The sequence below is a fragment of the Microtus pennsylvanicus genome, chromosome 9 (assembly GCF_037038515.1).
Source record: "Microtus pennsylvanicus isolate mMicPen1 chromosome 9, mMicPen1.hap1, whole genome shotgun sequence".
NCBI classification, from domain to species: domain Eukaryota; kingdom Metazoa; phylum Chordata; class Mammalia; order Rodentia; family Cricetidae; genus Microtus; species Microtus pennsylvanicus.
The window spans coordinates 36,308,853-36,325,260 of NC_134587.1; the positions used below are offsets into that span (position 1 = coordinate 36,308,853).

The window sequence follows — 16,408 nt, forward strand, 5'->3', positions numbered from 1 at the left end:
TTTAAATGCGTAAGTATTTGCATTGTTTCTATTTGTCAAAAATTAGCCCCTTAGCTAGTAATCTTATTAATGTCTAAAACATAAAAGCAGATAAGTAGACAAACATCACTTTCAGTGAAGCATCGCACCCTTAAAAAAATCCTGGAAAAATATCTCTTAAAGAAACATATTTGGAGGTTGGGGCAATGGTCAGTCAGCAAAGTGTGTGACCTACAAGCATAAAAATTCTAAGATTACATGATGAGCATCCATGTAAATACGTGGGAATGATGGTGCATTTCTAGCCTTAGGGTTGAGAGATAGTAGAGTACAGTCAATGACTGGAACTTGCAACACAGCTAGTTTCGACAGATGGGTGAGCTTCAGGTTCAAGGAGAGAAAGAGTCAGTTTTAAAAATAAGGTAAAGAACAATGGAAGACATCTGAAATTGACCTCGGACTCTTCACACAAGCAAACATATTTGCTTACATATTTCAACATAATGTGTGGAAACAGAACTATATTTGGTGTTTTATATCTCCCCAAAATGACTTTGAATGGGAAAAGACTTGAAATTTAGAAATTAATATTTTAATCCTTGTATTCCAAAGAAGATATGTCCAAGCGTTGGTATTCAGGCCAAAAATAGTCTAGTATAAAGACAACCCAATGTATTTGTCTATGACTGGACTGTTTTGAGGGTGTGATGCTTGACTGAAAGTCCATGGATGTCTCTCTTATGTTTCTCCTTGTTATCTAGCTTCTCTGGGGTTGTGAACCATAGGCTGGTTATCCTTTGCTTTACATCTAATATCCACCCATGAGGACATATCAGCTTTGTCTTTCTGGGTCTGAGTTACCTCACTCAGGATGGTTTTTATTGTTCCATCCATTTGCATGCAAATTTCAAGATGTTGTTAGTTTTTACCACCAAGTACTACTCTGCTGGGAAATGTACCACATTTTCATTATTCATTCTTCAGTTGAGGGATATCTATGTTGTTTCCAAGTTCTGGTTATTACAAATAATGCTACTATAAACACAGTTGAGCAAATGCCCTTGTAGTATGAGTGCTGACTGAGGTTTCTCTCAGGTTTTTAAGGGAATTTGGTCAGCCCCGCATTGACACTCCATTCTGTTGACTGAGGTTTCTGTCCTGCCCAGTTCCTGCAGTTGTTAGGTCTTAAAGAAATCACATAGAGGTCTACATTGATTATTAACTTATTGGCCTAGTATCTCAGGCTCCTTATTAACTCTTATAACTTATATTAGCTCATAATTCTTGTCTGTGTTAACCACGTGGCTTGGTACCTTTTTTGGTGAGGCAGTCACATCTTGTTTGCTCTGGATCTGGGTTCCTCTCTGCCTGGGTGATGACTGCTCACTGAAACTTTGCTCTTCCCAGAATTCTCATTGCCCTGCCTCTGCTTCCTGCCTGTTTATCCTACCTATACTTTCTGCCTGACTACTGGCCAATTAGTGTTTATTTAAAATACAAGTGACAGGGTACAGACCATTGTCCCACAGCAGTATGAGTGTGCTTCATTTGGCTATGTGCCCAAGACTTGTTTTTTATCTTAACTATTCTGACAGGTGTAAGATGGCATCTCACAGTCATTTTGATTTGCATTTCCCTCATGGATGATAATATTGAACAATTCCTTAAGTGTCTTTCAGCCATTTGCAATTCTTTTGTTGAGAATTCTCTGTTTAGATCTGTACCTCATTTTTGATTTGATTATTTGATATTTTGATGTCTAGTTACTTGAGTTTTTTATATATTTTGGAGATCAGGCCTCTGTCCAATGTGAGGTTATTGAAAATCTTTTCCCATTCTGTTGGCTGCCATTTTGTCTTGGTGACAGTTTCCTTTTTCTCAAAGAAGTTTCTCAGCTTTAGGAGGTTCCATTTATTAATTGTTTCTACCTATGTCTGTGCTAGTGGTATTATATTTAGGAAATGGTCTCCTGTGTCCATGTGTTCAGGGTTACTTCCCACTTTCTCTTTAATGAGGTTCAGTGTGACTAGATTTGTATTGATTTTTTGATCCATTTGGACTTGAGTTTTGTACATGGGAATAGATATGGACCTATTTGTATTTTTCCACATGTTGACATCTAGTTATGTTATCACCATTTGTTGAAGACACTTTCTTTTTTCAAATGTATTATTTTAGCTTTTTTGGGTCAAAATCAGGTGTTTGTAGATGTGCAGATTAATATCAGATTCTTTGATTCAATTTCATTGGGCCACCTGTCTGTTTTTATGCCAATACCAAGCTGTTTTCATTACTGTAGCTCTACAGTAGAGCTTGAAGTCAGAGATGCTGATGCCTCTGGAGGTTCCTTTATGGTACAAAATTGTTTAACACCACCCTATACAGTAGCCAAAAAATAACGTAAAATATCTTGGGGTAATGCTAGCCAACGAAGTTAAAGAAAATGGAGAGATCTATCATGTTCTTGGATAGGTAGGATCAACATAATAATAATGGCAGTCTTAACAAAAACAGCCTACAGATTCAATGCAATCCCAATCAAAACCCCAACACGATTCCCCACATATCTTGAAAGAACAATACCCAACTTCATATGGAAAAACAAACAAACAAAAAACCAGGTAATAGTTCTTTTCTATGTTAAGTCTATAGCATACTTGTAAATTCTAGGATGGAAATCACAGGAGCTGAGCGTCATTCTAACAAGTTACATCTTAACTATGTATTCTGTTAAGTTGCATGTATCTCATTGATCATTTAAAGATTCACAGATGAGAGACACCAAAGTACATATTGTTGAAATTACTGTTCTATTACTAGAGAATAGCTAATGAACTCCATTGAATGCTAGATTTTCTTTCATAGCCTATATATTGCTGTGTGTGTTGGATTCCCAAAAGTCCTTAGTTCAACTGTTCACTCATGATTATATTTTGAAGGGTGATTTTTATTACTTTGTCTCCTCTACATAATAGATGTATACAGTTTATAAAACACCACAAATATAAGACTACAATATCACGTAATAAAACACCAGCCATTATTTATTTAAGGATTCAGTCCTGTAAAGAGTATTATTTACACATTGATAAAGCAAAGAATAGTGGAAGAAAGCATAATAAAATGTGATGAATACGAGAACCCTGCAAACACATACATCTTAGTTCGGTTAACCTGACGTAGTAGAATATTTTTCTATTACTTTCTATGTGAGTAAATCTCTGCTGGGATTGTATTTCACCACGAGTGTTGATCTTGGAGATGGTTGTTTTGTTCTCTGCCTAATAATAAACAGACATACCTCTTATCAAGAACATAAGAAGGGTAGATTTCATGTCATTTTCTACTTCAGTACATTAGGTGTTGTTGGTCTTCTTATCTCCCCTAGCAATTCTAAGGCTTTGGACACTTTAGAATTAGTGATGTTCTTTGTGTCTTGGAATTAATGATTTCCTGGTCATATTGGAGCTATTCTAATCTTATCAATGCCAGTGCTCTACTCCAGTTGTTCCAGAAAGCCTGACACACTGAGAATCAACCCAGACTAAATCTTTACTGCAATTATTAGCTTTATGTGATAGTAACAGGAGACAGAGGTAACTGCCTGTCAGTGAACTATCATAATATCCAGATTTTTACTTTTTTTACTTCTCATCTTTACTTGTTAGACAAAGTCCCCCTACATTGCCCAGGCTAACACTGGACATACTCTGTAGCTGTATAAGTCTTGAATCTATGATGGTTTTCCCTCAGTCTCCAGAGTGGCTAGAATTACAGGCCTATGCTATTAGTTCTGCATCAGTTTAGATAATAATCAAATGACTCTAAAATCTTGTCTTAAATGTAGGATTTAGCTATTCGTTTGCTTGATTGCTCTATTCCTTAGATATGGTCTTATTGTGATTCCAAACTGAATTTAAACGCACAGTAGTCTTTTTGCAAAAGCTAGAAGTTTTAAAACAGAAAAAAACAACAGTAAAACCACAAATGTCATGTTTATAGTTTATTATCAACTTGAGAAGAATTTGAATCTCTCTGAAGTCAAGCCTGTTCATAAGTCTATGAAAGATTATGCTAGCTTGTTGCCCTGTCCATAAGACATTATGTTAATTAGATTAATGGTGATGTGAAGACCCTCCTTAAATGTATCAGATGTTTGGTCTTGGAACCTAAATTGCATGTAAAGGATAATGCTAATTGAACTCCAGTATTCACTACTCAGCTTCCTATCTTTGGATGCAGCATTTCCAGTTCATACCACCATAAGGATGGAGATGTGAAACAAACTCTTTCTTAAGTCCCTTTCATCTGGGAATTTTCCACACCAGAAAGGACAGAAACAAAACTATTGCAAAAATATCAAAACAAGGAAGAGGAAGAAGAAGAAGAAGAAGAAGAAGAAGAAGAAGAAGAAGAAGAAGAAGAAGAAGAAGAAGAAGAAGAAGAAGAAGAAGAAGAAGGGAATCATTGTCATTTAGAGTCCTATATGTGCCATTGTTTTAATGGGGCTTTTTCACACAAGAGAAGGATGCCAGGATGAGTTCTTTGTGAATGTGAAGTAATTATTGAGTAACAGAGACCCAGACATGGATACAGTCTTATGACTACAAACCCAAAGAAGCAGCCCCAAGCTGAGAGAACAGGGACTGATGTAACTGCAATGGCTATTAGCAAACATGATAGAGTTGAACTTTCAAGAAAAATATAGTGCAGTTGTGTCACTGTGGTCTTTCTATTATAATAGCAGAAATCAGGTGGTTATGAAAGCAGAACAATGGTACATACATTTACGATTCCTGTAAATACTATGCACCCTGGAGGGTCAGGATGATCTTAACATTAGCACACATTTGGATCAGGATTTAGCCAATGTATTTTTGTTGTTTAATTTCCCTTCTGTTTTTGGCATTATTGCACATATGAGCTATCATTATCTTCTATTTCTTGATCGGATTCTCAGAACTAGGAGTTTAGCAGATTCTAGTCTAGATTTAACTAATTGGAGTAGAATATTTAGGAGGCAAGACCCTACCAGGAGTAGCATAAACAGAATGCTAAGAAGGTTTAAGAGGCTGGAGACAAGGGGAGTTACCCAAGATAATGAGCTGAACCAGGATTCAACCAGCTTTGGTATGTTTGCTTGCTATCTTCCTTGGGAGTTCTTTCTTACTTCTGCCAGACACTATTCTATCAACAAGATTTGTTGACAGAAAAGCAGCATTTTTCTTCCAAGGTCATACCGAATCCTCCGCGCCCAAAAAAGAGTAGGTCTAACCCAACCTCCTTCTATTTTAGAAGAACATGCCAGTTGGAGAGTTAACCTCTTCTTTCAGAGTGCTAACAAAATATTCTAAAATTTTAAGTTCTTTGTGTATTTTGGCATTGAAAATTGCTAGGTTTTGTATTGTTTTGTTTTTCTGATTGACCAAAGGGAGGAATACAAAGCAATAGATAGAGACATACATGAGTGAACATTAATTTCCATAAAAAATAAATACTTGCATTATCTAGGTAAAATTTGGTAACCATGAAGTAAGCCATATATATTGAGATCTGCCTCTATTTTTACATTTTTACATGTAGTACTGGAAGAGTCAGAAAGACACCATGACCCTTTGTATGTCAATGGGTACCATAGGTGGCCATTTGTCACCTCTGCCAGACAGAAAGAAAGTGACTTCTTCTGATAGAGGGAAAGAGTCACCTTTGGATCTACCGTTCCAGCCACTTGTTGAGGATACAGGGTGACATACTCTTTTCTATGACTGCTCCTCCATTGAAAAATAGAACAGGAAGCTTGTAACATTGGCTGAGTGGAGCAGGAGGGAATTCAGGCATAGAGAGATATTCATCAATAACATCAACTTCATTGACCCAGGAAATAATCACTTTGGCTGGACTGGGTTATATCAACTTTCAGTAAATCCAATACTCGGTTTTGGGAAAATTAATACGTAGAACCGTTCTTCTGTACAATGTAAAACAAAGATTCCCTTCTGCCGTGAAAATATTTGAAACGTTCTCCAACAAGAGAACCAATGCTGCTTGGCAAATGATAAAATGTGCCTTTGTTGAGCACAGTGACACATTCCAGCAAACAAGTTTTTTTTTATGGAAAACAGTTATTTTAATAAGAAGGCTAATTAAAGAGAGGAAAGGGAAGATTAGGATTATTTCTCACTCAGCCCCTTCTGGTGAATTATACTCTTTTTTCTCTTGAGCCCCCCCCCCCCAGCCATGGTTCTAAGTGCATGAAAGAGAGGAATCTTTTCGCCAACAGGTGCTTTAAATGACACCCTTTTCCCATCATTAGTCCTAGTTTGTTATTTCTATAAATAATAGTGTTTTGGGACCATGCCATGGTTTTCCCAAAATTTACAATACTTGTTGAATTTTTCCAGGAATTCTCTGTGTTCAAGGTATGCACTCAATCATATTTTTTTAAAAAATTTCCTTACAATAGAATTGCCTTTTGATAAAAGAAAATAGACAATATTATTGATTTTCCAACAGTTAGCTTTTAGTAAATTAGATTCGTAAAAAATTATTGATCTTCAAATTGTTACAGAATTTAAGAATGGGAAGGTTAAGATGAGGAATAGAGAAATAAAGCTGTTAATGTGATTTAAGTATAAGCACAGGTTTTCTCCTTTAATGTTTTCCAGGAAGGAACAAACATTAAATAGAGAGAAAGAGAGAGACCAAATAAATGAACAAAACATTGTCCAACTTGAGCTATATATAAGAGTTTACACACTGAAACACTGGTCACTCCCATATAACCATAGTTCTGTAAAATCTCACCCAATCATGGGTGACAGTCTCTCAGAAATTGCATCCCACAGTCCCACTTTGAGGTAACTTTCCACTTCCTTACAATGCTGGGGTCTCCTAGAATCATTTGTTGCTCACATAGGAGTCAGGAAAGAGAATTGGCTAAAAAGAAGACTAATAATCCACATTTTATGAAAATGCACATATGCGGTCGCTTGATCTGTTGTAGGGGGCTGACAATAGAAACAGAACTTATTTCAGGGCATAAACTGTCCTTTTGGAGCCCATTCCCTATGCTAGGACACCTTGAAACAGGGGGAGGGGCTTGGTCCTGCCTCAGGTTGGTATACCACCCTCTGAGGAGTGGATGGGGGTTGGGATGGCGTTTAGGTGTGGGGATACTGGAGTTGGTACGCAAAATGAAAAAAGAAAAAACTTTTTTAAAATAAAGAAAGGACAAGAACATGAAAAGAAAATGCACATATATTTTCTCACAACTTACCTATTTTTTTCAGAACGATACATTTAAGACTTTCCTGTGTTCAATTATATACCAGACATTCATATTTTATTCCTTAATGGCACTCCATTGTATCATATTTTTACCTTATTCATGCACTTGTCATTTGATTGGCATGTTGATGATTTCTGCCTCTGGTTGTTATGAGCAGCGCTGCTGTGAAAAGTAGTGTACTTGGATGCATGCTTTAATTTCTCTTGGATTTACACCTACCATTAGAATTGCCGGAAATATGCTGACTCCATATTCAAAATATTTTACAGTGAGATTGAACAGTTTCTCATTCCCATCAGTAATGTGTGATATTTTCAGTTCTTCAACAGCTTTGCAAAAACCTGTCTTTGTTATTGGCATTATAGTGGAAATGAAGTGTGATTTTTATTGGTGTGTTTCTTGTGGCTAGGAATGTTGATCCATTTTAATGTGGCTGCCAGCTGTTTGTATACCTTTTAAAAAAATATCTGTTCATAGGCTTTGATCACTTCCCATCTGCCTTATATGCTACTTTCTTCTTGAGTTGTAGGAGCTCTTTGATATTTTGAAAATAATATGTCTGTTGTGTTGGAAATGATTTGCAAATATTTTTTTCTTCTAATATGAGTGAAATCTTTTGTGAAGAACTGTAGTGATATCTTTTGAAGCATGAACATTTTTTTCTTTTTTCTTTTTCCTTTTTTTTTTTTGTTTTTGTTTTGTTTTTCATGAAAGGATTTCTCTGTAGCTTTGGAGCCTGTCCTAGAACTTGCTCCGTAGATCATGCTGGTCTCAAACTCACAGAGATCTGCCTGCCTCTGTCTCTTGAGTGTTGGAATTAAAGAAGTATAACAACACCACCTGGCTAAGCGTGTACATTTTTAACTTTGATGAACTCCATGTGTCTGCAGTTTCTTTTTTTTTGTCTGTACTTTTATCATCTTACATAAGACATGAAGATGTGCAGAAAATGGCCTGATTCAATAGTTTTCTACTTTACCTTCTACATTCAGTCACATTTTTATTTTGAATGTCTTTGTGTGTGTTTGTGTGTTTATTTATAGTATTATTATAATGATGATCATTTAAAAGGCTTCTATTCTTCAATAAGTCACTTCCCAGTAACTTGACATTTTGTAAATAGAAGAGTGTGACACCCATAGTTATATTTTTTGTTCTTGCTTTGCAGCCTGGATACTTTAACAATTCCTTTATTTTTTGCATAGTTACTGTAATAAGGGATCATCCCTTTTGTTTCTCTTGGTTTTGTTGATAAAAATGTTTTTTTTTTAAATGGAGTCAGAATGAAGCCTTAGGACAATTTTATTAGAATCTAAGAGTAAAATAACAGGTAAGGCAAACTAAATCTTGACAGCTATCAGGCAGAGGGAGTTGCAGATGAGAAAAGAATCATACAGTTTAAGTGAGAGTCCATAAAAGTAGGCATGTTCAATAATAAAGTGTGTTTGTGTGTGTTTATATGTATGTGTGTGTTTGTGTATATGTGTGTGTTGTTGGATATCATCATAGAAAATGAAAATGTGCAGAATGTCAGGGCAAGTATGCTTTTTTGATTTTAGCTAGTTTCTAAAGAAAAATATTCATTTGTAGTTAGAATTCTGAGAAACTGCCAGATTCCCCAATGAAGTTTTGCAAACAAATCAATGGGCACAAGGGTCTTCAGAAGAAATAAAAAAAAGAAAAAGAAAAAAAAAACAGAAAAAAAACACAACTTAGAAATCCAAGAAAGCCAAGGAAAGTACACTTAGTGTCCAAAGAAGAATGGAAATAGAAAGCAATAGAAGGAGGGAGAACTCAGAAAAGCTGGCAGCTTAGCAGTTAATATCTGAAGGCAAACTGCACAAAAGGAGGCAGTTATGGAGAATATATCACATTAAGGGGCATTATTCCTCTCATCTGCTTAGCATGTTGGCAGGATGAATCAGCTTTCCAGAGATAGGGTCTCCTGCGTATGTGACTAGATTAATTATTAAGAGTGAGCACAATGGTATACAATATTTTAGCCCATGTGGAACATCAAGTTTTTAACAAGGTTATAGGTACAATCTGATTATTTTCTTTCAAGCAAGGAGAAAAATATATTCCTCAACGAGCTTCAACAAAGCCCAGATACCTCTATTTTTCATATGGGTTTAAATACTAAGAAAGAGTAGAGTTGTGATAATTCCCTTTCTGTTGTCATCAGAGAAATTGAAGTTCTATCTGAAATTGCCTCCAAGATTGCTATTATCTGCCTGTCTACTTGATAGTCTTTTCTCAGAATGGGAATCAAAAATTATCATAAGGTTGGTATCTAGTAAATCTGGCTGCTTTCAGAGCATTGAACTGTTTAGAGTCTCTAATCTTGCTGAATTTAAGGTCTTGGAGGTCAATCAAGGAGACCCAGGTAAATAAAGTTAGCCTGCTCCAGGATCATTGGAGTTTAGGTTGACTCTGAATGAGATAATTAAGACATCGCTTGAGTACACAAGGTCCAAAGATTTATTTCGCCATTCCAAATTTCTGCCATGTAGAGCTCTAATTCCAAAGCTGTTTATCAAAAGGCTTTGTGGTATCTGTTAGGGTTTGAATCTAGTTTTGTCAATCTTGTAAATCAACTGACATTAGCAAAATGTCAGGAATGTGCTAATACATTTTTTAAATTTTGTTTACAATGAAGAAAAGCATGAAAATCCTTTAATCTGATTGGAGCTGGAGAAGTGGTGATTGCCCTACCTGGCATGTCAGTATCATGCATGTCTACGTTCTTGTCTCTTTTCCAGGCTATTGGTTCTTTTTGTCTTGTATTACTACCCATCATTTAACTCTGCCTCTACTTTCCTGTGGGGATGTAAGACTATATAGGTGATGGAGGTAAAATATATTTCATTTTAAATGTCCATGTCAGTTGTAGGTACTTAGAATTGACTCTATATTTCTTAATAAACATACAACTTTGTAAATGAGTGAAAGGGAGAAATGTGTACTGATATATTTTTAATAAAATGATACAATTTAGATCTAATATAAGTAAAGCAGTGCTCTGTTAGGCACAAATCAAAGAGGAGCTACATAAATTATTTAAAAATATCAACAACAGAAAATTGTGAAACTAACTTAGAATTTTGTCTTTTTTGGGAACAGCAAAGTTAAGACATGTGGAGGGTATTATGTCCACAAGGCACTTACTTTAAGCTTTTTCCTGTAGTTATAAATTAAAGCTATTTCTCTTTGTCAAAATAACTTAGACTATTCAAACAAACAATCCATAAAAGCCTGGATTGTTCCACATCAGTGGTATAGTCTCAGACAGTAAACTCAGGTCCTTCAGCCCAGGGCATAATGCAATGAGAAGGAACATAGTACCCAATCAACAGTAGCACAAGACTCTTTTCAGCTTTAGTATGTTCCTGACATAAACACTTCTTGTTGACTTTCTACTAAATTCTTTTTAGCCAGAGAAGGAGCAGAGTCATTGTAAACACACTTATTTTTCCATTAAGTGAATTCTTCTCCTACCTTTATAGCAGTATACACATAAGGGGATGGCTAGACTACCATTCCTCATCAATTGTAATGTGATTGTGTTGGTTAGTTTTTGTCAATTTAATGCAAACTAGAGTTACTTGGGAAGAGGGAGCCTAGGCAGAGAAATTGCTTTTATCACAAATGAGCAAGTCCATGGGGATAGTTTCTTAATTGCTGGTTGATGGAGTAGGACCCATCCCTCGCTGGATTAGCCTACACTGTAAGAAAATTAGCTGAGTGTGCCAAAAGCAATCAGTCAGCATTGATCCCTTGTGCTCTATGCCTAAGTTCCATGACACTCTCCTGAGTCTCTGCTCTGTCATCCATTCAAGATAAGCTAAAATCTGCAAGCTGAAATAAACCTTTTCCTACCAAAATTGTTTCTGGTTCAGGTGTTTGTTATTATAACAGAAAGCAAACTAGAACAGGGAGAAATTTACACTCAAGTGAAGTCCTTGGCTATTTGTTAAAAAATTTATTGGTAGGCGATGACAAGTGGTAATATTTACCACTGTTAATATAGACATTAGTATAAAGGAAGTAGTTGTGTATGTGGTGTTAACTACGTTTTCAGCTATATTCATTCATTCATTCATTAGCACCCCTCTCATTTTTATAAAATCAACTAGGTCTCTCTTGATTAAGACAAACTGATACATCTTAATTAGGTAAAGAAGAAAGGATTCTTTATTTACTTAGGTGATAGCAAGTGTATATGGTAAGGAAGCTCTGATTTCTCAATATCCCCTCCCCCAAACATAATTATTGTCTGTGCAGAGAAATGTGGAGTTTCTGGAGCAGACTTGTTATCTTAAGTTCTAGCAGTATGTAACTCTGTACCAACCTCCTGAACTAACTGATCACATAAATAATGGTTTTATGCTAACTATCCAAATGCCTACTAGGATCAGAATCTCAAAATTCTTACTCTGTTTGATGGACCAATTTAAAAAGCTCATTGAGAAAACACATACAGGTGTGTGAATATGTCGATATACACATGCCATATGATGCCACAATATTGAAAAGTATCAAAAGATTTGCTTACACGGGTGATTGTGCATATGTGCATAGAATACCATATAAACCACACTTTTGAGAGGCGCCATTTAATTTTATATGCAAACTCATGTTTGTTCTTTTCTTGTGGGGAATTCTTTTAGGGGTGGAAGAAATGCTTTACTGAAACTTTGTAAAATATAGTATCAGATTCCAGTTTATTGAACTGTCAGTGAACTAATTAATTTTATATTGTTGTGATAATATTCTGTGATGAGGCCAACTTATAGAAAGAAGCATTTTGTTTTCATATGGTTGCACTGGGATAAGTGTCTATCATGGAAAAGAAGGGAAGTAATTTGTTGGTACAGTAGTTGGAATTACAAGCTGAGTACTCTAATCTTAAACAGTAAACTGGATGCAACAAAAGCAAATTGGGAATGGATTTTGAACTACAAGGTCTTCCCCAAATGGCATATTACCTTCAGCAAGTTACATTTGTTAAGCTTCTCAAAACAGTAACAAAAACTAGGGACTAAGCATTTAAATCAGAGCCTACGGGGCACGTTTTTATTTAAACCACCACAGTCAGGTTGTCATACGAAGAAACAAACTCAAAGACAAATTCCTTGAATACTTAGACACATTATGTTCTTCCATGCTCTGGATTTGTTACCCATGGAAGAGGAGATCTATCTCCTCTCACTTGACATACCAGTGACTTTCTTTTTGACTGGCAGGGGAAATTGGACAGAAAGAAGACATTTTCCTGCTCAGGGATATGCAAAATGAATGAAGAATGATTCAGCTTGCTCTGAGTTCAGAGTTGTGCTATGTCTCATTCTAGCCATGAATGGTAAAGGATAACAATGCTAAAGCCATTGTCAGTAAATTTAGTATAATTATATATGTTATAAAATATGTAAATACACCAACAAAGCAGGATGTTTTTAATTGATATCTGAAGTGCTTTGGATAATTACTAGCCACATATTCATTCCCAAAATGTAGCAAGTTATTCAAATAAAATCACCTGAACAGATTTCCTCATGATGTGTTTTAGGGTCTTCCTTCCATTGTCTCTAGCCTGAGTTTCTATATTAATTTTAAACTCATTGTTTACTTTGTGAGTGGAGGCTATCATGGCAAATTGCTTGTTCTACAATTTCGTTAGTTACACAAGATGCGACCAAAAGATTTATTCACTTGTTACCGTGCAGTTTTCTATTGAGAATAAGCAATAGTTGTCTTCAGTACAACTCCAAATGAGGAAGTATTAAGAAAAAAAGTTTTGGATGTAGCTGGATCTGATATAAAAATTTTGCCTTAACATTTTGAGTCCTATGGAGATAAATTTCAGTTTCCTTAGAAAATTGAAAAGAAAGAATGTTCAGGATGTATTAATTCAAAAATAAAGTGACTTGTTCAAAAGAGCCTTAATTTTGTAGCAGATACTCGGTTCTATCAGCAGATAGTGATAGATATTTATTGTGATATTCCTAAATATTTCTTACAATGTATAAGTTCTAAATAGGTGTCTAAAACTTGAATATATGCACGAAATCTGGTCCAAAAGTCTTGATCATTGATTTATACTCCTATGAAACACTATTTAACTTTTTCTATCTTCTAGATATACTTCTGAAATGGGAAAATAACTCCTTTCACCCCATTTTGCTCTATCTATCTGTCTGCCTATCTGTCTATCTATCTATCTATCTATCTATCTATCTATCTATCTATCTATCTATCTATCTATCTATCTATCATCATCTATCTATCATCATCTATCTATCATCTATCTATATCTATCTATCATCTATCAATTATCTCTCATCTATCTATCTATCTATCATCTATCTATCTATCTATCTATCTATCTATCTATCTATCATATATCTATATCTATCATCTATCTATCTATCATTTATCTATCTATCTATCAGCTATCTATCAATCATCTATCTATCTATCATCTATCTATCTATCAATCATCTATATCTATCTATCTATCATCTATCTATCAATCATCTTTATCTATCTATCTATCTATCTATCATCTATCTATCTATCTATCAATCTATCAATCTATCTATCTATCTATCTATCTATCTATCTATCTATCTACCTATCATCTATCTATCATCTATCTATCTATCTATCTATCTATCTATCTATCTATCTATCTATCATCTATCTATCTGTGTCTTATATCCTAACTGCAGTTTCCCCTTCCCCTCTGTTCTCTCTGTGCTGTATTTCATGTCTGGATGTGATGCGGATATAGTTTTGTCATACTGAACATGGGAATGTGAGTAAGAAAATAAGGATTATATTGTACAAAGGTGTATTCTGAGAACAGTTGAACTGCTTTGCTGCCAAGGGAATGGGATAGAGTAATGGAGACATGATGACATGATTGTTGTGCCTTTCAACTTGCTACTCTTGTGTATAAGAATCTGCACCACTATTTGCCCTTTCATGATATTTGCAGTGTGTGTTAGAGATCAATTCATTTCAACTCATTGTGTGTTTATAACAGATTAGCAGAACAGGATGGAACAACTTGTCAGCTAGCTTATTAAAATATTATCTAGCGTCTTTGACAGCAACAAGTCAGCTGCTGATCTGCCTTCTGATGTTACTGTCAGTCTGATATGTTTGGATATGCTTGAAATCCCTAGATCTGCAACATTAGAAGAAACCCACCACTACTGAACCTATGTGGTCTTGAATACCAGTGATTTTCAGAATGTTTTAAGTTGTTGTGTTCTTTGACTTATTAAAATTAATTATTGGGGCACAAATGGAATACAATCATTTTCTTACACCAAAAGGAAATAAGATATTTGTGGTTTTCATGTTTGGATTAAAAATTACACATTTAATTACTATTTTATAAAACTCTTACCACCCTACCTCACACACACACACACACACACACACACACACACACATGCAAATATATACACATATCAATTCAACTGTCACATACTATATATCGCAAAATATTACTTATAAGAATCACATTTGTGTTTTTAGCTCACAAAGATTGTGGACATATGGTTGATAAAATAATGTCTTTGTAATATCTTGAATAATATTCTGTCAGAAGGCATTTTTTAATTAAAATGTGGTTTATTGTCTACTTTCTTCCATCAGATGTGGGATCTGTTGAGGGTCTTGCCTATCACAGAGCCTGGGACACTCTGTACTGGACCAGCTCCAGCACGTCATCCATCACCAGGCACACAGTAGACCAGACTCAGCCCGGAGCGATTGACAGGGAAGCAGTCATCACCATGTCAGAGGACGACCACCCTCATGTGCTAGCTTTAGATGAATGCCAAAAGTAAGAGGCTACATTATTATATCTGCATTATAGCAGGAGAGTAAACCACTGTATGCACTTTAAGAGAATTAAATTTAAAGATAAAGATTTCCTTCAAAGTTCCTTCTATAAGTGTTTTTTCTTTTTATGAGAGCACTGTGTGCATAATTAAAATGTGTATTTCTTGAATGTTTGGTGTTATCGGTGGAAAAGGTCTGATAAAAATTAGTGTAAGTAATGAAAATGAAAATTCAGAAAATTCTGTGGTGCGTATAGTGCATTGATTTATAAATGTATAAAGAATTTATCAATATTAATTAATTCCTAGAATATATTTTTTATTACTTGAACCAATGATTTTTATAACTAGGGATCTGCCTAAAAGTAATCCAAAGAAAACAATCAACAATGAAATAATTGATGTATATGCTTATCTTTTCAACTTCATCCGTTTGTTAATACACTGTCCCGACACTTGGTAGGTGATTTCGAGGTACTTCTAAGAGGAGAATATGGTAGAGATAACTCGAAAAAATAAAAGTAAAACTACGTAGAAAACACGACAGTGTTGAGTAGTGTCATAAAGGACATCTTTACACAAAAAAGTGAAGGACAAAGCAGTTAGGCATAAATACACCTGTTGAATTTCACTTCATTATGGTATGGTAAAAATATGAAGGAGAAAGTCACATTTTGCCCCCAAATGAGCAATAAAAATAAAGCTAATGTATATTCATTCAATCTTTGCATTTGCCATTTTTAATTAGAATATAATTATGCCACTTGTTTTTCTTTTTCTTTTCCTCACTCTATCTCTTCTTGTATCCACTTCTTCCAACCCCCTCCTTGACTCTGGCATCATGTATAAAATTGAAAGTTTCTTTCTTGTATATGATGTAGACAGAAAAATCCAATCTGCTTAGTCTGTTTTTATTAGTGTGTGTGTGTGTGTAAGAGTGTGTGTGTATGATTTCAGAGCTGACCTCATAATTGCAGAGAGCTCATCCTTGGGAGAGACTAATTCTCCCTCTATCCAAACCTTAGTTGCTGGTATTTATTTCCTCCAGGGCAAGAACCCTGTGAGATTTTTCCTATTCCGTGATAGCATGCCTATTGACCTTTTGTTCAGGTTTTGTTTACTCAGCCTTTTCTAAAGAGGCAGTCTTACAGACATAGAATTCCTGGTCTACCGACTCCTGTAATCCTTCCATTCCTTCTTATGTGATGCTCTCTGAGCCACAGATGCTGTAGCTGTGCTGCAGATGTATTCTCTGGGACTGAGTTTGCCACAATTCATTCATTTC

At 35.3% G+C, this 16,408-nt stretch overlaps 1 protein-coding gene across 1 annotated transcript in view; it reads left to right on the top strand.

Annotated features, from left to right (window-relative positions):
- Nucleotides 1-16,408, top strand: part of Lrp1b (LDL receptor related protein 1B) — a 1,720,116-nt gene that overhangs the window by 1,387,690 nt on the left and 316,018 nt on the right. The window contains exon 42 of the mRNA XM_075985306.1: nt 14,936-15,125. Coding sequence (XP_075841421.1) covers nt 14,936-15,125 — 190 coding nt within the window. The remainder of the gene's footprint in view (nt 1-14,935; nt 15,126-16,408) is intronic.